Source organism: Macaca thibetana, chromosome 2, assembly GCF_024542745.1.
Source record: "Macaca thibetana thibetana isolate TM-01 chromosome 2, ASM2454274v1, whole genome shotgun sequence".
Lineage (NCBI taxonomy): Eukaryota > Metazoa > Chordata > Mammalia > Primates > Cercopithecidae > Macaca > Macaca thibetana.
Window position 1 is genome coordinate 160995790 of NC_065579.1, and position 24535 is coordinate 161020324.

Consider the following 24535-nt stretch of genomic DNA (forward strand, 5'->3'; position numbering starts at 1 on the left):
AACGTGTTTTGCTTCTTTGTTTTTTGTTAAATGGGACTAGAATGTACCTGATATCGTTGTTGCATGGATCAGGTGAGATAGGTTATGTAAAGTTCCTGGTGTAATACCAGGAACATAGTACTTCATAAATGTTAGTCTCTCTTAATGTATTAGGATATTTAAGAAACAGCTTCCCAAGAAACTTGCAATTTATCAACTAGTTATATGGGAGAATTGTATTACACTAGTAAAACATTAGTTAGCTGTATTCTAACCTAATGGGAATTCTTAATTAATGAAAATGTTTAGAATTTTGAGATAGTAAACTTTTTTAAAAGCCCATGAATAATTTAATACTAAAATAAAACAACTTATGCATGACTAGGACTCAGTATCTATTTAATGAAATTTCTTAAGTTATAGTTTCTGTGAAAAAAGAAAAGAATCATCAGAGGGATATTCCTAGGGAGTTGCAAGGTCCAGAATCATAAAAGATATGTTAATTATATTGTTTCATACTTCCAAAGACAATTAAGTAAAATGTTACACATATTTTAAATAGCCCAAAACCTTTTGCCATATTTCCAGGCAAAAACCATTTATGTTTTGGCACTTAATGAGAAGTTAGCTTTCAGATAGTTGGAAATTTAATCACCCTAGAATGTCTTATTGCTGTAGTATGTTCAACTGAAGATTTTACTTTGATTTAAATAAATCATATAGTGAAGTGTGCCCTATTTATTTCAGTCACACTTTAAGCACTTTTTCAGTTAATTGGAGCCTGGAAACAAGTACACGATGTATCCCAGGAACATGGAATAAAGCAGTCACATTTTATTCTGTTGAAGAGTCCATTCTCACACCTGAGCCTATTACCATTAATACAGCAGTAGAATTTCAAATTAATGTTACTGATACAACTAATTTACCTACCTGGTTTAAGTTCTTTATCAATTTACAGCTGATAGCAGATGAAAAACAGTGATGTGAGCCTCTCAAAGCAGAGGTAGCAGAGAAAAATGGCGGTGAGGGAGGAGAGAGAGGACACCTGGATAGATAAGCAGAGGACCACTGTACATCAGAAGGGAAATTGGTGTTGCTGTAGATAATCTTGAGTCACCAAGAAAAAATGAAATTACAACTGAATTACTTAAGTTCTCTGGGTCCTAGTTTCTTCATCCATATAGGAATTAGTGAGACTAAACCTACTCACTTATTCATCATGTAATATTTCAGATCATGCACTAGATGCTAAGATACATAGATGATTAAGGCATGTCTCTGTCATTGGATTAGGGAAGTAGCAGGAGTTGAGGTTAGAGAGACAAATAGGACCTAGGTCCTGAAGGACTAAGGACTGGAAAGTAAAAGTAGAGCCACTGAAGGATTTTAAAGAGTGGAGTCATGATGAGATCCAGTATAGTGTGGAAGGTGGATTGGGGAGGGACAAGACTGGAGAGAGGGTCTGGTTAGAAGACTTAGGTGGGCATCTTAGTGAGAAGTGGTGAGGGCCTGACCCAAAGCCCTAGCATTTGGGAGGCCAAGGCAGGTGGACCACTTGAGCCCGAATGTTGAAGACCAGCCTGAATAAGGAAGGAAATAAAGGAGAATAGGGATAGACTTGAGTGTGGTTAAAATGAGGTAGAGTTGGCAGAATTGGGTGGCTGATAGGACAGGACAGGTGAGAAAGAAGGATAACTCCTCATTTGCTGGCTTGAGCATTTGAGTAGATGGTGACGCTCTTCATGGTCTTAGGTAATATTGGCAGGAACAGAATTTCTGGAAGAATGGTAGGAGGGGTTAGAAAGCTGTTCAGCTTGGACCTATGGAGTAGGGATATCTTTTTTTTTTTTCTTTTTTGAGACAGGTTCTTGCTGTGTCACCCAGGCTGGAATGCAGTGGCACAGTCATGACTCACTGCAGCCTCTACCTCCTGGGCTCAAGCAATCCTCCTGCCTCAGCCTCTTGAATAGCTGAGACCACAGGTGCACGCCACCACACCTGCCTAATTTTTGTATTTTTGGTATAGACGGGGTTTTTCCATGTTGCCCAAGCTCCTGGGCTCTGTTGCCCAAGCTGGTCTCAAACTTGGGGTCGTGTGATTCTCCTGCCTTGGCCTCTTAAAATGCTGGGATTACAGGAATGAGCCACTGTGCCTGGCCAGAATAGGGATATCTTATAGGCAGTTGAATATGAATGTCTAGGGCTTAGGACAGATCTGGGTGTGAAGATAGAGGTTTGGAAATTAATAGCATTTCATTTGTAATTATAGCTTTGAAATTAGATAAAAACATTCAGAAAGTGGATCAGATGAGGGGAGAAAAGGTTGATATAGGCCTTGTGGTAAATATTTTAAAAGTTTAAATATCAACAAATGCTAGTTGTGGTTGCTAGATTTGCTCTTACTTAACTGTATTGCACTTCTGTGAATACCGTTTGTACCAAACAAGGTAAGACTGGATAATAATAGCTAAAATTTATTGAGTGCTTACCTAGTAGGTGTGATGTGACTTGAGTCACATCAGATATAAGGAAAGGGTAGAAAAATAAGATCAGTAAAGGAGATTGGGAAGGAAGGGCCAGAAGAGTAGGAGAAAATCTAAGAAAATACGGTATTATGGGAGTTAAAAGAAATGTGTATCAAGTAGATTTTTTTTTTTTTTTTGGAGACAGGGTCTCGCTGTGTTGTCCAGGTTGGAATGCAGTGGCACGATCACAACTCACTGCAGCCTCGACCTTCCTGGGCTCAGGTTATTCTCCCTCCTCAGCCTCCTGAATAGCTGAGACTACAGGTGTGGGCTACCTCACTTGGCTAATTTTAAAATTTTTTTGTAGAGATATGGTTTCCGCCATGTTATTCAGGTTGGTCTTCAACATTCGGGCTCAAGTGGTCCACCCGCCTTGGCCTCCCGAAGTGCTAGAGTTTTAGGCATGAGCCACCACACCTGGCCAAGTGAATTTTAAAGGAAAGAAATGAGTGGTCAGAAAAGTAAGGGAAGGCAAAGGCAGAAATATCCGTTTGATTTAGGAATGAGTGTGTTGAGGTTGACCTTGTAGAGAGCAGTTTGAGTGGAGCAATAGGGCAGAAGCAAAGTTGCAGGGCATAGGTGGTGAGTGAGGAGGGTGGAACAACTCTTTCAAGAAGTTTGGTGGTAGAAGAAAGAAGACATATATAGCTTAAGGTAAGTATAGGGTCAGGTTAAGATGGGAGAGGCTTGCTCACATTTAAATGCTGGTGAACTGAAGCCACTACCGAGAGAGATGTTGAAAATGTTCGAGAGATAGGATAATTGATAGGAGTGGAAGGATGTGAGAGGATTTGTGTTCTACAACATGTGGAAGGCTTAGGAGGAGGGACCTCTCTTCTGTTATGACAGAAAAAAAAAAAGAAAGTCTGAATATATATCTAATCAACTTGTGCTATTTTTATTGTTGTGTTGAGACAGGCTCTTAATGATGTAGATGGTGAAGAAGAAGGAACTATTAATAGCCAGTCAGGAGAAAGTGAGAATGAGAATGAGTTGGATAACTCTCTAAACTCTCAGTCTAACACAAATACAGACAGGTATGTGTATATGGCATAAATACTACAACTCGTAGCTTTTTTCCATGGCTGTTTCAATGTTTGTCTATTGCATCATTTTTTTATTAAATGGAAGTTTGTTTTTATTTAAAAAGTTGTTTATTTTGATATTTCAAAATAATTTGCAGGGATAATATAAAAAGCTGTTATATACTCTTTACTCAGATTCATCAATTATTAACATTTTCCACATTTCTTTTATCATTTTATCTCCTTTTCTGAGTATGCACACACATACATGCATGTACATGTGCACCCCTCATCACCTGAGTAATATACATTGTACCCAATATGTAGTTTTTTATCCCCCACCTACCTCCCGCCCTCCGCCTTCTGAGTCTCCAAAGTCTGTTATATCACTCTGTATGCCTTTGCATACCCATAGCTTAGCTCCTTAGCAAGTAAGAACATGTGGTATTTGGTTTTCCATTCCTCAGTTACTTCTCTTAGAATAATGGTCTCCAGCTCCATCCAAACTGTTGCAAAATACATTATTATTATTATTATTTTGTGTGTGTGTGTGTGTGTGTGTGTGTGTGTTTGTGTGTGTGGCTGAGTAGTATTCCATGGTGTGTCTATACCACATTTTCTTTATCCACTCATTGGTCGTTGGGCACTTAGGTTGGTTCCATATTTTTGCAGTTGACTAACACACATTTTTAAAGAACTATTTGGAAGTAAGTTGCATGCTTCATGTTCCTTTATCCCTAAATACTTCAGTGCGTGGTTCCCAAGAAAAAGAGCATTCATTCAGATAAAATCACAGTGCAATGATCACAATCAGGAAATTACATTGATTTAACACTATTATCTAATCCATAGACCTTATTTCGATTTCTCCAGTTGTCCCAATAATATTTATTTTGTTTTTTTGGATGATTAAAGAACTAATCGTAATCACTTATTATATTTAGTTTTCATGTCTTTTCATTTAAAAAAAAACCTGGAATCTTCTAAAATCTAATCTTAGTGTTTCTTTGCCTTTTATGACATTTTTATAGTTTTGAAGAAGTACAGGGCAGTTATTTTACAGAATTCCCTCTAACTTGACTTTGTCTTATAATTTCTTCGTTATTAGACTCAGCTTACTTATGCATTTTGAGCAGGAATACCCCTAAAGTGATGCTAAGTCCTCAGTATGGAATATCAAGAGGCGGTGATACCTTGGTTTAATTATTGGTGCTGTTAACTTTCATTGTTTGGTTACAGTGATGTCTGCCATATTCCTTCAATGGATTATACTGTTTTTTCTTTTATTTATTTTGATGTTTATTTGTCACATACTTGGGAGCTTCTTCAAATAATTCCGGTGTCCTTTTAACGTATCTTCTTTAACATTTAATTTCTGGCACAACATAGCTCTTATCATACTTTCTCTTCTCCGGAATCAACCATTTCTTCAAGAATCCTTAACTCATTTTATTAAAGAAGTGTGTTTAGAAACCAAGCTCTAAGTATTAGATGTGTTTATTGCACTTGGCAGTTATTGTTTTTAGACCAACAGATACATATATATGCACACATACATATATATACCTATAGTCATATGTATATGAACATATCTACATTAGTATCTAGTTTTCTGTCTATTTAGCTATAAATCATGAATTTACAGTGATACTTCCAAGTCCAATTTAACACTATTGGTTTTATCTTGGTCCTTTCTTATTCCATATTTGTATCACTCTTCTTTAACACTGAGCAGCATGTCTCCAAACATTACACAAGTAGATTTATTCATATTCAATCTTGCAATACATAGAAAGTAGTTTTGGAATTGCTGTGCCCATACTAATGCAAAAATAAACCTGCTAAGTAGAATTGAAGATTGTTTGCAGATTTCTAAAAGGTTATTGTATTCATTTGAAATATAATTAGGTTCATTTGTTTCTATTTGTATTCAATTTTAGGTTTTTACCTCTCTTTTTGACAAAATTATACAAAAAGCTGTTTTTAGGGTAGTGTCACCATCCCCTATCCCTTCTAACTAGTTCCCGTCTACACTTACCTTTGTAGGTAATCAGTTTCCTTAGTTTTTAAATTTATTCTTTCTGTGTTTCTTTTTATAAATGTAAGCAGATATATATATCTCCTTATTTTCTCTTCTTTCTTATATAAAAGGTAACATACTATATTTGCTTTTATTTTACTTTATTTTAATTGACAATAAATGTGCATATTCATGGGGTACATAGATGTTTTTATACATATAATGTATAGTGATCAGGTTGGGGTAATTAACATATCCATCTATATTTACTTTTACCACTTAATAATATATCCTGGAAATCTCCCGATAGCTGTTTATAAGTTTACAGAGATATTTTTTCTTCATTTTTATAATAAAATGAAACAGTTGCATGGTACTAAATTGTGTGAATGTACCGTAGTTTATTTGACCATTCTCATATATATGGTAATTTAGGTTATTTTCAGTATTTTATTTTATTTTTCATTTTTTGAGATGGAGTCTCATTCTGTTGCCCAGGCTGGAGTGCGGTGTCACCATCTTGACTCACTGCAACCTCCGCATCCCAGGTTCAAGTGATTCTCCTGCCTCAACCTCCCAAGTAACTGGATTACAGGCATGCGCCACCAGGCCTGGCTAACTTTGTATTTTTATTAGAGACTGCATTGTTCGGCTCCCACTTAAAAGCGGGACATGTGGTGTTTTTGTCTTTCTGTTCCTGCATTAGTTTGCTGAGGATAATGGCATCCAGCTCCATCCATGTCCCTGCAAAAGACATGATTTCATTCCTTTTTATGGCTGCATAGTATTCCATGTTTTATTACATTAACTAGAGAGAACTGGCATCTTTATGACATTGAATTTTGCTATCCAAGAACATAGTGTATTTTTCCGTTTGTTAAAAGGTCCGCTGCTTTCTTCAGAGCCGTCAGGCATAGACATTTAAGTCTGATGAAGCTGTGCCCACAGCTGCCCCTTCCCCCAGGTGCTCTGTCCCAGGGAGATGGGGGTTTTATTTATAAGTCCTTGACTGGGGCTGCTGCCTTTTTTTCAGACATGTCCTGCCCATTGAGGAGAAATCTGGCAGTCTGGCCGCAGCGGCCTTGCTGAGCTGCAGTGGGCTCCACCCAGTTTGAACTTCCTGGTGGCTTTGTTTACACTATGAGTGTAAAACCACCTACTCAAGCCTCAGCAATGGTGGACTCCCCTTCCCCCACCAAGCTCGAGCCTCCCAAGTCGATCTCAGATTGCTGCTGTGCTGGCAGCGAGAATTTCAAGCCAGTGGATCTTAGTTTGCTGGGCTCCATGGGGGTGGGATCCGCTGAGCCAGACCACTTGGCTCCCTGGCTTCAGCCCCTTTTCCAGGGGAGTGAATAGTTCTGTCTCGCTGGCATTCTAGGCACCACTGGGGTATGGAAACAAAACAAAACAAAACAAAACACTCCTGCAGCTAGTTCGGTGTCTGCCCAAATGGCCCCCCAGTTTTGTGCTTGAAACCCAGGACCCTGCTGGGGTGGGCATTGGAGGGAATCTCTTGGAGCCAGACCACTTGTGTCCCTGGCTTCAGCCCCCTTTCCAGGGGACTGAACAGTTCTGTCTCGCTGGCATTCTAGGCGGCACTGGGGTATGGGAAAAAAAAAAAACCAAAAGACACTCCTGCAGCTAGTTCGGTGTCTGCCCAAATGACCCCCCAGTTTTGTGCTTGAAACCCAGGACCCTGCTGGGGTGGGCATTGGAGGGAATCTCTTGGAAGACCATGGGAAAAGTGCAGTATGTGGGCCAGAGTGCAAGGTTCCTTAGGCTCAGTCCCTCATGGCTTCCCTTGGATAGGGGAGACTTTAACACCTCATGGTCAATATTAGACAGATCAATGAGACAGAAAATTAACAAGGATATTCAGGACTTGAACTCAACTCTGGACCAAGCAGACTTAATAGACATCTACAGAACTCTCCACCCCAAATCAACAGAATATACATTGTTCTCTTACTTCATTGCATTTATTCTGAAATTGACCACATAATTGGAAGTAAAACACTCCTCAGCAAATGCAAAAACGGAAATCATAACAAACAGTCTCTCAGACCACAGTGCAATCAAATTAGAAATCAGGATTAAGAAACTCACTCAAAACTGCACAACTACATGGAAACTGAACAACCTGCTCCCGAATGACTACTGGGTACATAACTAAATGAAGGCAGAACTAAAGATGTTCTTTGAAATCAGTGAGAACAAAGACACATCATACTAGAATCTCTGGGACACATTTAAAGCAGTGTGTAGAGGGAAATTTATAGCACTAAATGCCCACAAGAGAAAGCAGGAAAGATCGAAAATCGACACCCTAACATCACAATTAAAAGAACTACAGAAGCAAGAGCAAACCAGTTCAAAAGTTAGCAGAAGACGAGAAATAACTAAGATCAGAGCAGAACTGAAGGAGATAGAGACACGAAAAGCCCTTCAAAAAAATCAATGAATCCAGCAGCTGGTTTTTTGAAAAGATCAACAAAATAGACCGGTAGCCAGACTAATAAAGAAGAAAAGAGAGAAGAATCAAATATATACAACAAAAAATGATAAAGGGGATGTCACCACTGATCCCACAGAAATACAAACTACCATCATAGAATACTCTAAACAACTCTATGCAAATAAACTAGAAAATCTAGAAGAAATGGATAAATTCCTGGACACATACACCCTTCAAGTCTAAACCAGGAAGAAGTAGAATCCCTGAATAGACCAATAACAAGTTCTGAAATTGAGGCAGTAATTAATAGCCTACCACCCAAAAAAAGTCCAGGACCGGGTGGATTCACAGCCGAATTCTACAGAGGTACAAAGAGAAGCTGGTACCACTCCTTCTGAAACTATTCCAAACAATAGAAAAAGAAAGAATCCTCCCTAACTCATTAAAATGAGGCCAGCATCATCCTGATACCAAAGCATGGCAGAGACACAACAAAAAAAGAAAGTTTCAGGCCAATATCCCTGATGAACATCAATGCAAAAAGTCTCAAAAAAATACTGGCAAATGGAATCCAGCAGCACATCAAAAAGCTTATCCACCACAATCAAGTAGGCTTCATCCCTGGGATGCAAGGCTGGTTCAACATATGCAAATCAATAAATGTAATCCAGCATGTAAACAGAACCAAAGACAAAAACCACATGATTATCTCAATAGATGCAGAAAAGGCCTTTGACAAAATTCAAAACCTCTTCATGCTAAAAACTCTCAATAAACTAGGTATCAGTGGAACATATCTCAAAATAATAAGAGCTATTTGTGACAAACCCACAGCCAATAGAATACTGGATGGGCAAGGCAAAAGGCAAGGATGCCCTCTCTCACCACTCCTATTCAATGTAGTATTGGAAGTTCTGGCCAGGACAGTCAGGCAAGAGAAAGAAATAAAGGGCATTCAAATAGGAAAAGAGGAAGTCAAATTGTCTCTGTTTGCAGATGACATGATTGTATATTTAGAAAACCCTATCGTCTCAGTCCAAAATCTTCAAGCTGATAAGCCACTTTAGCAAAGTCTCAGGATACAAAATCAATGTGCAAAAATCACAAGCATTCCTATACACCAATAACAAACAGCCAAATCATGAGTGGACTCCCATTCACAATTGCTACTAAGAGAATAAAATACCTAGGAATACAACTTACAAGGGATAAGAAGGACCTCTTCAAGGAGAACTACAAACCACTACTCAAGGAAATACGAGAGGAAACAAACAAATGGAAAAACATTCCATGCCCATGGATAGGAATAATCAATATCTTGAAAATCGCCATACTGCCCAAAGTAATTTATAGATTTAATGCTATCCCCATCAAGCTACCATTGACTTTCTTCACAGAATTAGGAAAAAACTACTTTAAACTTCATATGGAGCCAAAAAAGAGCCCCCGCATAGCCAAGACAATCCTAAGCAAAAAGAACAAAGCTGGAGGTATCATGCTACCTGACTTCAAACTATACTACAAGGCTACAGTAACCAAAACAACATGGTACTGGTACCAAAACACATATATAGACCAATGGAGCAGAACAGAGGCCTCAGAAATACACCACACATCTACAACCATCTGACCTTTGACCAACCCGAGACAAACAAGCAATAGGGAAAGGATTCCCTATTTAATAAATGGTGTTGGGAAAACTGGCCAGCCATATGCAGAAAACTGAAACTGGACTTCTTCCTTCCATCTTATACAAAAATTAACTCAAGATGAATTAAAAGAGTCAAACGTAAGACCTAAAACCCTAAAAACCCTAGAAGAAAACCTAGGCAATACCATTCAGGACATAGGCATGCGCAAAGGCTTCATGTCTAAAACACCAAAAGCAATGGCAACAAAAGCCAACATTGACAAAGGGTGTCTGATTAAACTAAAGAGCTTCTGCACAGCAAAAGAAACTATCATCAGAGTGAACAGGCAACCTACAGAGAGGGAGAAAATTTTTGCAATCTACCCATCTGACAAAGGTCTAATATCCAGAATTTACAAGGAACTTGAACATATTTACAAGAAAAAAACAACCCCATCAAAAAATGGGTGGAGGATATGAACAGACACTTCTCAAAAGAAGACATGTGACCAACAAACATGAAAAAAAGCTCATCATCGCTGGTCATCAGAGAAATGCAAATCAAAACCACAATGAGATACCATTTCATGCCAGTTAGAATGGCAATCATTAAAAAGTCAGGAAATAACAGATGCTAGAGAGGATGTGGAGAAATAGGAACGCTTTTACACTGTTGGTGGGAGTGTAAATTAGTTCAACCATTGTGGAAGACAGTGTGGCAATTCCTCAAGGATCTAGAACCAGAAATACCATTTGACCCAGCAATCCCATTACTGGGTATATACCCAAAGGATTATAAATCATTCTGCTATACAGAAACATGCACACATATGTTTAATACATCACTATTCACAATAGCAAAGACTTGGAACCAACCCATATGTCCATCAATGATAGACTGGATAAAGAAAATGTGGCACGTACATACCATGGCAGCCATAAAAAAGATGAGTTCATGTCCTTTGCAGGGACATGGATGAAGCTGGAAACCATCATTCTCAGCAAACTAACATAAGAACAGAAAACCAAACACTGCGTGTTCTCACTCATAAGTGGGAGTTGAACAATGAGAACACATGGACACAGGGAGGGGAACATCACACACCGGGGCCTGTTGGAGGGTTGGAGGCTAGGGGAGGGATAGCGTTAGGAGAAATAAATACCTAATGTACGTGACAGGTTGATGGGTGCAGCAAACCACTATGGGATGTATATACCTATGTAACAAAACTGCACGTTCTGCACATATAGCCCAGAACTTAAAGTATAATAATAATAATAATGATAATAATAATAATAAACAACTAGGGGAAAAAGTCTACTTTTCTGTTTTTCACCCGTGTCTTAACATTTCTCTCATATAGATTTTGCTTATTTCTTATTGAGTTTATTCCTAAGTATTTTGGGGCTTTTGTTCTTCTTTTAAGTGGAATTTTGTCTTCCATTATACCTCCAAACTAGTTATTCTTTGTTTTTATGAAAGCTACTGATATCCGTGTGTTGCCTTGATATTCTGCTACTTTATTGAATCTTGGTTGAATTAGTTTTAGCACTGATTTTCTAGGGGTTTCTAGGTTGACTGTCATCTCATCTGCAAATAGACATTGTTTTCCTTGTTTTCTAAGTCTTTCACCTCTAATTGGTTTCTTTTGTATATTAGTTATAGGACAGTGTTCTATAATAATGGAGATAGTGGGAATCCTTGCCTTGTTTCTGATTGTATGAAAATGCTTTTATTGTTTCCTTTTAAGTAAGGTACTGGCTTTAGTACTGAGGTCTTTTTTCTTTCTTTCTTTAAATTTTTTAAATCATTGTTATTTTTAGTCTTTTTTGAGACAGGGTCCCACTCTGTCACCCTGGCCATAGTGCAGTGGCATGATCACAGCTCAGGTGATCCTTTCACCTCAGTCTCTCACCTCAGCCTACTTCAGCCTCTAGTAGCGGGACTACAGGCGTGCAACCACCATACTCAGATACATTTTTTTTTTAAAACGGTGCTAAGGAAATACCAATCAATTCTTGTTTTCTTGATTGTTTTATTTTAATCAGTAATAAGTTAATTTTATCAGACTTTCAGTATGTATAATCATATGAGTTTTCTGCTTATGTCTCTTAATATGGTGCATTATGTTATGAGTTTCCTAATATTGCACTGTCATTGCATTTCTGCAATAAATTCTATGTGGCCATAATGTGTTATTTTCATTAATGGAGTATTGGAGGTTGTTTGTTAATATTTTATTTAGTATTCTTGTGTTAAAATTCATAAATGATATTCTCTGTAGTTTTTTTGTGTCTGCAACCTTTATCAGATTGAGATAACAATGCGATACTTGATTTCATAAGAACCATCTGGAAGATTTTTCTAATTTTTTAAGTCCTGGAATAATTTATATAGTACTGAGACTATCTGTTTTTTGAGGCTGATAGCTTTCCTGCTTTGAAACTATTTGTGCATGTGCATGGTGCTTTTTTTTTTTTTTTTTTTTTTTTTTTTGTGGTGAAGTGCCATAATAACTTTGCTTGTTTATTTAAGCTTCTATTTCTTCTCAAGCCAATTTTTATAAGTTATATTTTCTTAGGAAATTTTCCATTTCATGTAGGTTAATCAGTGTATTTCTATAGAGATGTACCAATAATCTCTATACTTCTAAAAAAAAGTTTGTTTCAGTGCTTACTTGTTCTCCTCAATCATTTATTTTGGTTTGTTCTCTTTCTTAAAATTAGGTTATTTAGTGGTTTGCCTATTTAATGAATTTTTCAAAGAACTAACATTTTTAACTTACTAGTTAGAGGTCTAGTTTTCTGATTTCTTCCTCATCAATTTTTGCTTTTATCTTTATTTCCTTCCTTATGCATTTTTTTGGTTTACTTTGTTTTTCTAGTAACCCTAGTTGAGAATTTAATACATTAATTTTCATTCTTTTATTTTTAATTGATAAACATGTTTAGGGCTCTGAATTCTACTCTGATCACTACTATAAATGTGTACCATACATTCTGGTATGTAGTGTTTTGTTACTTTAGGAATGAGGTAATTTCAGTTTATATTTTCATGTTTACTTAAGAATTGTCTAATAGAAGATTTAAAAAAAATTTCCAGAGTCTCTTTGTTTTTCTAATTTTATTACATTACATTCAGAGTGTGATTTGTAATATTTCCACCTGTGGAACTTAATGATGTTTTCTTTGTGACCTAATATATGATCAAATTTTTACAAATGTTCCATGTATGTGCCTGAGAAGAAGGTATATACTCTAACAAGGTATAAAGTTCTAAAGGTATATCCATAGATCTACCTCATTGCTTATGTTGTTTAATACTTTTGTATCCTTACTTATTTTTGCCACTATTTTCTTCTGAGAATGGTGTATTAAAGTCTCCTACTACTAGTATGTTTCTATTTCTCTTTGCATTTTATGTTTAAGTATATTTAATTGTTTGGTGTTAAATACTTCCTTTCTTATAAAAGTGATTATTGTGTTTTTTGGTACATGTGTTTTGGAACATAAGTGTTGTATCTTCATTGTGATTTTTAACTTTTAGCATTATAAAGTATGCTTTGTCACATTTAATACCTTTTGACTTCTTTTCTACTTCGTCTAACATCAGGAATGAAACTTCTACTTTTTTCTTGTTTCCAATTTCCTGGCTTATCTTGGCTTTTTACATTTAGCTTTCTGTATTTTAGATCTTTAATGTATTTAGCCTTCTGGAATTATTTTGTATTAAGTATGTCTCTTGTATACAATGTAGACTTCAGTCTTGACTTGTTAGACAATTTGAAAATATTCTTCTTTTAATTGAAGTAAGCTTATAACACTTACTGGTATGTTTGAAGTTAACTTCATCACATTATTTTATAGTACTGTTTATTGTACTACAATTACATTTTCTATGTGACGTTTCTTCTCTGTTCTTTTAAAAAATTTCTTTTGGTATTTAGGAAGTTTGTAATTTTGTTCTGGTGGTTACCTTTGTATATATACCTTTTATAGAGCCTTTAATCTTGTTTTCTTTTTTTACATACCATTGTCAGGTATGTCAGTTAAAATTTTTTTTTGTTTTAATTTCTGCCTATTGCTTGTACAATAAGTGAGTTTTTCTATGTTCCTATTCTTTCCATTATTTTCTCTCTATCCTTCTCCCCATTTTTAGTTGTATATTTTGCTTCGACAGAACATGAAGTATTTACATACTATGCTTCCATGTGTATCCCATTTTTGTTTTTGTCTTATAGCTACAATTAAGTATATTAAATATCCCACAAGTTTGGTGGCTTAAAACAACAGAAATTGATTTCTTTCCAGTTCTGGGGGCCATAAATCCAAAATCAGTTTCACTAGGCCAGCGTCAAGATATCAGTAGGGCCACACTCCCTCCAGAGGAGAAGCTGCTCTGGAAGAGAATTTGCTCCTTGCTTCTTCCAGCTTCTGAAATTGTGGCTGCAGCACCCCAATCTCTGCCTCTGTCTTCACATTATCTCCTCTGTGTGGGTGTCAAAGATCTTCCTCTGTCTCTTATAAGAATATACATGAAATAAGAAAAAATTTTAAAAAAAAGAATATACGTGATTGCATTTAGGGTCTACCCAAGATAATCTCCCCATCTCAAGATTCTAAATTGTAACTGAAGTGGCTTCGCCCACCCCTTTTTTGCCATATAAGGTAATAGTGACAGGTTCCAAGGTTTTGGACATGGAGTATCTTCAGGCATTATTGTTTAGCCTACCATGGTCCTTCCAGTGGTCCCCAAAGATCCATCCCAATATCCTTCAATTTTCAGCTTCATTTCAAGTTCAAAATCTCATCTAAATATCATTAGCTCAAAAGTCCCAAATCTCATCATCTAAATCAGTTATGGGAGGACTGGATAGAATCCATCCTGGTGCAAAATTCTCCATTTGTGGTCCTATGAAACTAGAAAACAAGTGGTCTGCTTTCAAAATACCATGATGGGACAGACATAGGATGAAAGTTATAGACATTTCCATTTTACGAGGGAAAATCAAGGAAGAAAGATATCAGCAGTTCCAAGCAACTTTGAAATTCAGCAGGGCAAATACTATTAGGACTAATGATCTGTGACTTGAATCTTTACCCTTCTGGATCCATGGCTCTGCCCTGTACCTGTGGCTCTGGCTTTGGCCTCTGTGCCTGTGGATCTGCAGCTATGGCCACATGTTCTTACTTACTTGTGGGAGCTAAAAATTAAAACTATTGAACTTACGAAGATAGAGAGTAGAATGATAGTTACCAGAGGCTGAGAAAGGTAGTCTGTAGACTTTTTGGAGTCTAGCACCCTTCCTTCATTTCATCCTGCCTTTGTGTCTTTCAATTCAAGCTAGCAGTATTTCTGTTGGTATAACATTCTCAAAAGATCTTGTTCTTGTGTATGTCATGGTCATCTATTCCATAGACAGATCCTTCCTGGATAATCCCATCTTTATTGTTAGCTTCTTCTGAGATCATTGGGAGGACCCATGAATCACATGCTTTAGTCAGAACTAGCAAAAGGTTATTCAGCCACACTCTTGCCCTTCTCTCCAGAGTATGCTTTCCTAACAGCGACTTTACTAATCTCTTGCAATTTGGACAGGCTGAAAACTCAAAACATCAAGTCCTGGTTCCTTTTGCTTAAAGCTTTTCCCCCCATTTATCTCTTTGTTCTTGCTTTTATACTAAGCCTCCAGAAGAAGATAGGTGGTACCTTCAGCATTCTGAGAAATAAACAAGTGAATCAGACAGTTGAAACTTAAAATATCAACCTTATCAGTGATAAAAATGTTTATAGCATAATGCTTAGCTCTGTAACCAATGTACTTGTAATTACTAACCCCTAAACTGCAGCGCCTCTTCTCTATCTAGCCTCTCCCTGACACACAGGGACAGAGTATGCTGTGGTCAGTTTACTTCATTGATGGGCAGAGACTGGCTGCTCTGTGGACAGGCTCCTTTGTAGGACAGAGAAACCAAAAGGAGCTGAGCCATATATGCTTAATTACTTTACTCTAGAGAAAGAGAGAGGAGGATGGAGCCATACCACAAAACTGCAGAGAGGGCAAACATGCCTATGTTAGGGACCGAGGTAGGTAGGAAACTGGGAGGCAGGTGGAATGATTCTTTCTAACACTGAGGTGATAGGCATTTTTGCTATCTACCTGTCTTATCAGTTAAAGTGAATAGTGTTTTTTCTTTGACTATGAATTACTAAAAGCTCCTTCAAATCAAACATGTAACTATTTGGACAGTTTAAATGATGGCACCTATTTTTATATAAATTAGTATAATATACATATAAATTAAATAATATAATTTAATTTATATAATAAAATATAATTAAATTATATAATCAATTTATATAATTAAATTATAAATTAAATTATATAATTATATAACATTTATATAATGATATATAGTTATATAACTATATTATATAACTATAATTGATTATATAATTAAATTATAAGTTATAATTAAATTATAATTAAATCTATATGCATATTTATATATAAAATTAAATTTATAATTATATAAATATAAATTACAATTAAATTAATTTATAATATAGATAATATAAATTAAATGCCTGCTGTCATTTAATTTATATTTAGATTATGTTAATTTATATTATAATTCTAATGTAGCTTATTGTTCTGTAATTTATAGGTTTCTCCAGCAACTGACGGAAGAGAATTCTGAGTTAATTAGTAAGTTGTGGACTGATATTCAGCAGAAAATAGCAACCCAGTCACAAGTAACTCCTCCAGGAACACCATCACCTGCTCTTTCATCAGGGGAACAAAGAGGTTTGTTTCCCTTTTGCATTATTTCTAGTTGCCTGCTTTATTAGGTTCATTCTTGAATGCAGTGATTTGTAAAGGAATGTTAGAGTTTTGACTGCCTTAGCCTAATTGACTAAAATACTGATGGATCTGTCAATTGAAATACTTTCTTAAGAAGTTTGTTCACTTGAGATACTTCTGGAAATGTTCTTCCTTTTAGCTGCTCTGAATGCTACCAATGCTGTCAAGAGACTCCAAACCAGGCTTCAGCCTGAAGAATCTACTGAGACTCTAGACTCAAGCTATGTTGTGGGACACGTGCTGAACTCAAGGAAGCAAAAACAGCTGTTAAATAAAGGTTCAGTCCCTTAATTTACAAAGATGAATTATTAAACATGTAACTTGATACAGCTGTCTTAATCTCTTAGTCAGTGTTTTTTCCCCTTAATCTCATCCACATGGTTCCAACTAAGAGTTTGTTGAATGGTAGCTAAGAAATGTCTCCTACCACATGTAACTCTGGAACGGTGGTTCTAGTGCATTCATTATAGCTAGTGTAAATCTGGTTTAAACTGTTTAATTTTTATGAGAGAAATAGTGATATCATCTATGAAAGCCTTTTATAAATTGTGAACGATAGTCAAAAGTTTTTCTAGTAGTTTTCTGGTCATAATTTTTCCTGGTCTTAAAATAGAATGACTTCTCTCATTATCAGTGAAAAGAAAACCGAATTTGCATGCTCTTTCCAAGCCGAAGAAAAACATGTTATCAGGTAGCACAACTTCTGCAGACTTACCAAATAGGACTAATTCCAACCTGGACGTCCTCAAACACATGATACATGAAGTGGAACACGAAATGGAAGAATATGAGCGGTGGACAGGTCGCGAGGTCAAGGGACTGCAGAGCAGTCAGGGTCTTACAGGCTTCACTTTGTCATTGGTGAGCTCCCTCTGTCGCCTGGTTCGGTACCTTAAAGAGGTAAGAACATTAGGTTATTAGAGTCTTCTCTTCAGACAGAAATGCATGAGTTTTTTTTCCTCTCCATTTATTGCAACCTCCAAATAAAGTACAGTCAAATTTGAATAGCTTTGTTTAAAATACCTCAATTTTAGATTATCTGCAGTAAAGGCTTATCCCTTAAATCTTTTCTGTCATTAGTTGATACATGCTCAGATAAGTGATTTTAATTTTAATAAGAGCTTTAGCAATATAATTAGTAGGGTAAATCTGCCATTTATATAATTATATCTTGTGCTAATATTAAATATTACCGTTTGACAGTTGTAGATTAAATAGAACTGTTAACTGTGTCTGCATTCTATTGCTATTCTCTGCTTCCTACTCCCACGTTCAGTTTGGAGAGTGGCATTGCCTATAAGTGGTAGACTTGATATGTGGGAGAATTCTTCATGTTCCCTTTATGTCTGGAAACTCATGTACGGCTTCAGTGTCTAAGTGGGAGATGTTTTATTGTTGTAAAAATAATTTATAAAATAAGCAAGAATTATTTGTTTGGCTGGGCACGGTGGCTCATGCCTATAATCCCAGCCCTTTGGGAGGCCGAGGTGGGTGGATTGCCTGCGGTCAGGAGTTTAAGACCAGCCTGGCCTCAATATGGTGAAACCCTGTCTGTACTAAAAATACAAAAATTAGCCGGGCATGGTGGCGGGTGCCTGTAATCCCAGCTTCTGGGGAGGCTGAGGCAGGAGAATTACTTTCACCTGGGGGGCAGAGGTTTCTGTGAGCCGAGATCACGCCACTGTACTCCAGCCTGGGCAGCAGAGCGAGACTCTGTCTCAAAAAAAAAAAACAACGAAGAATTGTTTGTTTAATTTGATTTCAAGTAATCATCCACAGAATGTCACAGAATTAGAGTTAGCTATGTGTTTCATCTTTGAAAATCTATTTAAACTGTTATGTACTTAAGCCTGTTATACAAATATGACAAAAATGTTTAAGAAAACTTTATTATTTAATAAGATAGATTTGCCAACTTAATACAGATGTTTCAGTGTCTCTATAGCTGTTTTCCTAAAATTGAATTGCTGTTTTTTTTTTTGTTTTTTTTTTTTTGAGACAGGGTCTCACTCTGTTGCCCAGGCTGGAGTGCAGTAGTGGCATGATCTCGGCTCACTGCAACCTCCACCTCCCGGGTTTAAGTGGTTTTCCAGCCTCAGTCTCCCAAGTAGCTGGGACCACAGGTGCATGCCACCACACCTAGCCAATTTTTGTATTTTTTTGTAGAGACAGAGTGTCACTATGTTGCCCAGACTGGTCTCAAACTCCTGAGCTGAAAGCAATCTGCCCATCTTGGCCTCCCAAGGTGTTGGTATTACAGGCGTGAGCCTCCACACCTGACCCTAAAATTAACTTTTTAATTAAAGATTCGTTGTATTGTCAGACCTATTAAAACCTTAACATTCTTTCACCCTTAACTCAGGAATCTTCAGCAGTATACTTTTGGCTCTTGGAAAGTATTGCAGGCTTAGAAGCATGTACTTTTTTTTTTTTTTGAGATAGAGTGTTGCTCTGTTGCCAGGCTGGAGTGCAGTGGCACGATCTTGGCTTGCTGCAACCTCTGCCTCCCAGGTTCAAGAGATTCTCCTGCCTCAGCCTCCTGAGTATCTGGGACTACAGGCGTACGCCACTATGCCCAGTTAATTTTTGTATTTTTAGTAGAGACGGGGTTTCACCATGTTGGCCAGGATGGTCTCGATCTCTTGACCTCGTGATCTGCCCGCCTTGGCCTACCAAGGTGCTGGGATTACAGGCGTGAGCCACCGCGACTGGCCAGAAGCATGTACTTTTAAGTTAATCACTTGCTTTACAAAGTTAAACCATTTAAAGTTGTCATTTATTTTAAATTATATTTTAACAAGTTTAATTTTTGAATTGGCGATATAGTCACGTTATGAAATTCAGAGATACAGCAGATTGTACTAACTCTCATCACTAACTTCCAGCTAGCATGTTTGCTTACTTCTAGCCAACTATTATTACCAGATACCAGTGTATCTTTCTAGAGATGGTCAGTGTATATTCAAACAATATGTATATGTATATCCCTCTACGTTCTTTCTACAAAAAATATAGTGACTTAATTTTATATAACATTTTGTTCATTTTATTCTATTTAAGGAAGGGAAGAGGATAAAGCAGCACATTTTCTTTAATTAAATATAATAAACCGTTTAATAAAAATCTTTGTCATTACTGTCACATAATATATGCTTCTTTGTAAATATCTTCTTTGCCAGCTTTGAGTGCAAACTTTTAGTTTTCAACATGTGAGGCTATTGGTGGAAGTTTATTTGATATCTTTTTGCAGAGTGAGATCCAGCTACGTAAAGAAGTAGAGACAAGGCAACAACTGGAACAAGTATTAGGTGATCATCGAGAGCTCATTGATGCTCTGACAGCTGAAATTCTTCGTCTTAGAGAAGAAAATGCTACTACACAGGTACTCAGATGAGATCCCAACTTTGTGTGTTCAGTGGTATAAAACATCTTTAAACACGTACTGGATTCTCTTAGAGTTGCTTTTGGTTTAACTGTGTTGATGTGATTACTTATCAGTCATTATTATCATCAGTGGTAGGTATTATTGAACATTTATTAAATGGAGGTACTATAGTAGAAGCTTGGAAGTAGCATATGGACTGTCTCCCTGTCTTTAAGAGACTTACTATTTAGTGGGAAGACAGAGTCTGCATTTAAATTATAACTACCAGTGTTACAGTAGTTAATCCAAAATGTGAAATGAGTGTTATGATAGCCACTTTTAATTTCAAAGCAGCAGAAGATGGCCTTTGAGGAGTCCTTTTGCAATCACATCAGATGCCATTTACAGTTATTCACAGTATCTTCATATTTGTTACATAAAGTCCTCTTTGCTGCTTGACTAATGGCTCCTTTTCTTTTTTAAAAGACTTACACAGTTCTCTTGTGGAAAACCTATTGCTTCCATGCTGCATTGAGCATTCTTCCTTTGTGCACTTTTTTTTTTTTTTTTTTTTTTTTGAGATGGTGTCTCACTCTGTTACCCAGACTGGAGTGCAGTGACATGAGTTCATTGCAGCCTGGACCTCCTGGGCTCAAGTGATGCTTCCACCTTAGCCTCCCAAGTCACTGCACCTTGCTTCTTTGTGTACTTCTGATACTGTCTGGATATTGATATTATTGCGTTCATCAAATTGTTTTATACTTACATGTGTACTTGTCACTGAGACTGTGTGCTTCTTGAGTGTACACAGTCTTACTTTATTCGTCCTTTTTGTTCTCATATGGTAGTTATTATTACTTTTATTTATCAGCCAGAAGAGACTAGACAAGTGATGGAGAAATTGTGTTTGTGTTAATGGACATTAGATGATGAGATGTATACTTTTTTAAATTGATAATATAGGGTTAGGCACAGTGGCTCACACCTTTGATCCCAACATTTTTCAAGGTGGGCAGATCACTTCAGGCCAGGAGTTTGAGATCAGCCTGGGTAACAGAGTGAGACCTGTCTTTACAAAAAATAAAAATATTTGCTGGGCATGGTGGCGTATGCCTGTAGTTCTAACCGCTTGGGAGGCTGAGGCAGGAGGATCACTTGAGCCTAAGAATTTGAGGCTGCAGTGAGCTACGATTTTGCCATTACACTCCACCCTAGGTGACAGAGTGAGACCCTGTCTCTAAAAAAACAAAACAACAACAAAAAACCCAAACCACATACAAATTTGATAATATAGTTCACATACCATTAAGTCCACCCTTTTAAAATGTACCATTCAGTGTTTTTAGTATATTTGAAGTTGTATGCCAGCACCATTATCTAAATCCAGAATATTTTCCTCACTCCAGAGAGAAATCCTGTACCCTTTAGAAGTCACTCTTCAGTCTCTCTTTCTGTGAATTTGCCTAATACAGATATTACATAGAAATTGAATAATGTAATATGTGCTCTTCTTTCACTTAGCATAATGTTTAAGGTTAATTTATGTTTAGCATGTATCAGTACTTCATTCCTTTGTATTGCCCAATAATATTCCATTGTATGAATATACCATATTTTATTTATCCCTTCATTAGTTAATGAACATTTGGGTTATTTTTACGTTTTGTCTGGTATGAATAATGCTGCTATGAACATTCATATACATATTTTTGCAGAACATATGTTTTTAATTATCCTGGGAAGATGTGCAGTTTTAAAATGTACTGATTTACTTAACAAATCTTTGTTGAATACCCGCTGTGGGCCTGGTACTGTTCTAGGTACAGGAAATAGAATAGTGAACAAAATATAGAAAACTTTACCCTCATGGAGCTTACATTCTAAATAAATCCTAAAAACAGAAAGTTGAAGTATAGTAAGTTAGATGGTGATATGTACTTCGAAGAAAAATAAAGCATGTAAAGGCATAGGAAATGCATAGGATGGGGTAGGATGCAGTTACAAATGAGATGGGCCATTCCTGTCTGAGGAAGTGACATTTGAGCCAAGACCTGGAAGAGGTGAGGAGTGAGCATGTGGGTAGTTGAGAGAAGAGCAGTCTGGGCAAAGGAAAAGGAAGTGCGAAGGTCTTACGGTGGGAGTGTGACTGGTGAACTTAGAGTCATCAAGGAGATCAGTGGGGCAAGAGTAGAGTATGGGGAAGAGAGAGGTAGGAGATAAGATCAGGTAAGCCCAATCACATAGGGCCTTGCATGCTGATTAAAGACATGGGCTTTTATGCTAAGTGAGATGGGAAACCACTAAAGAGAAGAGATGTGATTTGTCTTGGGTTTAAGAAGATCACTCTGGGCTATGTTTAAACTAGATGAGAGATTAGTGCCCTTTCTTGGGTTGCAGTGCCCTTAGTGTCTTATAACACCCCTAGGCCAAAAACAGTTCTACTTGTTAAGTCCAAACAACTATATCCTAACAACTGAGGGGCTGTTTGAGGAAAAGTATTACTTTTTCTTAAGTAACTACAATGATTTACTAATGGGTTATATATACCTTTTGAGCACTGTACCACTTCTCAATGCTTGGAATCAGTTGGGACACAATCATTCTTATTTCCTGTTCCACACTGATTTTCCTCCAGAACTTGTTTTTTTTTTTTTTTTCTTTTTAACCTAGCAACTGCTGAAAGCCCAGCCATGAGAAGATTTGACATCATCAAAAGGAATGTAATGCAATCTGACATTGAAACTGTGAACTGTCCTGAGCTAATAGTTCACCAGTGTCTGATAGATGGCAAGCATCACTATTTCCCTTGAAGATCTAAATTTTCCCTTGGTGCCCCTGTAAGTTCACTTTAGTACCCTGAGGTGCCTCAGCATACAGTTTGGGAACAGTATGGGACTAGAGTAGGTGGCCAAACACAAAAGCAGAATATTACATGAGGAGTTATTGGAATACTCCTCAGGTGAGACATGGCAAGTTCAGGTGAGACATGGCAAGTTGTTCTAGGGTGGAAGTGGGAGAGGGTGTGAAAAGTGATCAAGTTATGAATATATTTTGAAGGCTGACCAATGTAGTCTGCTAATTTATTGGATATGGAGTCAAGTAGAGGATATTGGAAAAGAATCAAGGATAATTCCAAAGTTTTGGGCTGAATAATTAAAATGATGCAGTTGCCATTTATAAGGTAAAGAAGGCTTTAGGAGGAATTTGGCTTTATATGTTTTAAGTTTGAGAAGTCTGTTTGAATTCTAGATGGAAGTGTTGAGTAGGCCACTGGATATATGAGTATGAAATTTGGGAAAAAATTTGGACTGGTGGTATAAAAATGTTTACTATACTTCATTGAGCAGTACTATTAATAATATTTCTGATGTCTGGCTGCACCTGACTTTTATCAAATGTCTGTATCTCTCTAAGCATACATGAGATATATATTAGATAGAAGTTTGTTACTAGCTGCCATCCTTGGGTTTTCTTTGTCATTATTACAGGGTGTCAGCAATTTACAGAACTCTCTTTTTCTTCCTTCTACCTGCAATCTTCTCTACTTCCAAGAACCATTTGCGTAACACTAATACATAACAAAGATGAGCATTATGTGGTAGTGATCAAACCTGATGTTTTTAGATGACCTACTTATATCATCCCTGTAGAAAATATAAAGAACAAAACAAATTCATCTAACCTTCTGGGCAATCTGTTTGACTTTTACATGTAAGAATGGAATTCCAAACGCTTAACACATTCAGCTCTGTGCCAGAAAGTAAATCTATGGGTATGGTATTTTGTGGGTGATCTTTTAAATAAAAAAAAAACTTTATGTAATATTAAAAATATGTATATATACACACACACATATAGACAAATATGAGAATATCTATATACATATATAAAATGTTCTGTCTCATTCTCATATATAAAAATCAAGTTGTAATTAATATTTGTATTAATTACATACAGAATTTTGTGCTGTTCATGTTTATCAGTTTAAATGCCTGGGTAATATTCATTGTTTCCTCCACCTCATGTATCTGTGTCTCTTGGGGGTAGCTTAAGAGTCAGTTGAAACATCCTGAAGAGGTTTTGTAAATGGAAAGCCCTGTAGAAAGGTTCATTCTTATTGTTATAGCAGGATATTTATTAATTACCATTTCATGATTTACTTAACCATTCCCCTATCATGGAACTATTAGAATATTTATAATTATAAATAGCATTTCTTTCATTTGAATGAAAGTCTCAAATTCCTGAAGTATTTAAAATGATGATGTTATACATACGTAAACACACACATATCCTTTGTGTGGTTTGCTTTCTAGGTGGTCGTTTGATGTTTGATATGCTAATAATATTATTTCATATGTTTTCCTCTCCAGGCAAGACTTCAGCAGTACATGGTCACAACAGACGAGCAACTTATATCACTCACACATGCTATTAAGAACTGTCCTGTGATAAATAACAGACAAGAAATTCAGGCATCAGAAAGGGGAGCCACAGGTAGAAGAAATATGGACAGTTCAGGTGAGTGTGTTCTTATTATCTCAGACTGTCATTCAATTACTTAATGGCCTTAGATAACAAACCAAACCTTAAATCTCTAAACTTATATAGACTTATTGACTGTTTATGCATGTACAGTATTGTTACTACTACAATTGCCACTACTTT

General features: G+C 36.7%; 1 protein-coding gene across 2 annotated transcripts in view; it reads left to right on the forward strand.

Moving 5' to 3' along the window:
- SPICE1 (spindle and centriole associated protein 1) overlaps positions 1-24535 on the forward strand; it is a 64027-nt gene that overhangs the window by 21143 nt on the left and 18349 nt on the right. For both annotated transcript variants that reach the window (XM_050778823.1, XM_050778822.1), the window contains exons 7-12: positions 3426-3544; positions 16307-16446; positions 16643-16780; positions 17138-17403; positions 19754-19885; positions 24241-24388. In XM_050778823.1, coding sequence (XP_050634780.1) covers positions 3426-3544; positions 16307-16446; positions 16643-16780; positions 17138-17403; positions 19754-19885; positions 24241-24388 — 943 coding nt within the window. The remainder of the gene's footprint in view (positions 1-3425; positions 3545-16306; positions 16447-16642; positions 16781-17137; positions 17404-19753; positions 19886-24240; positions 24389-24535) is intronic.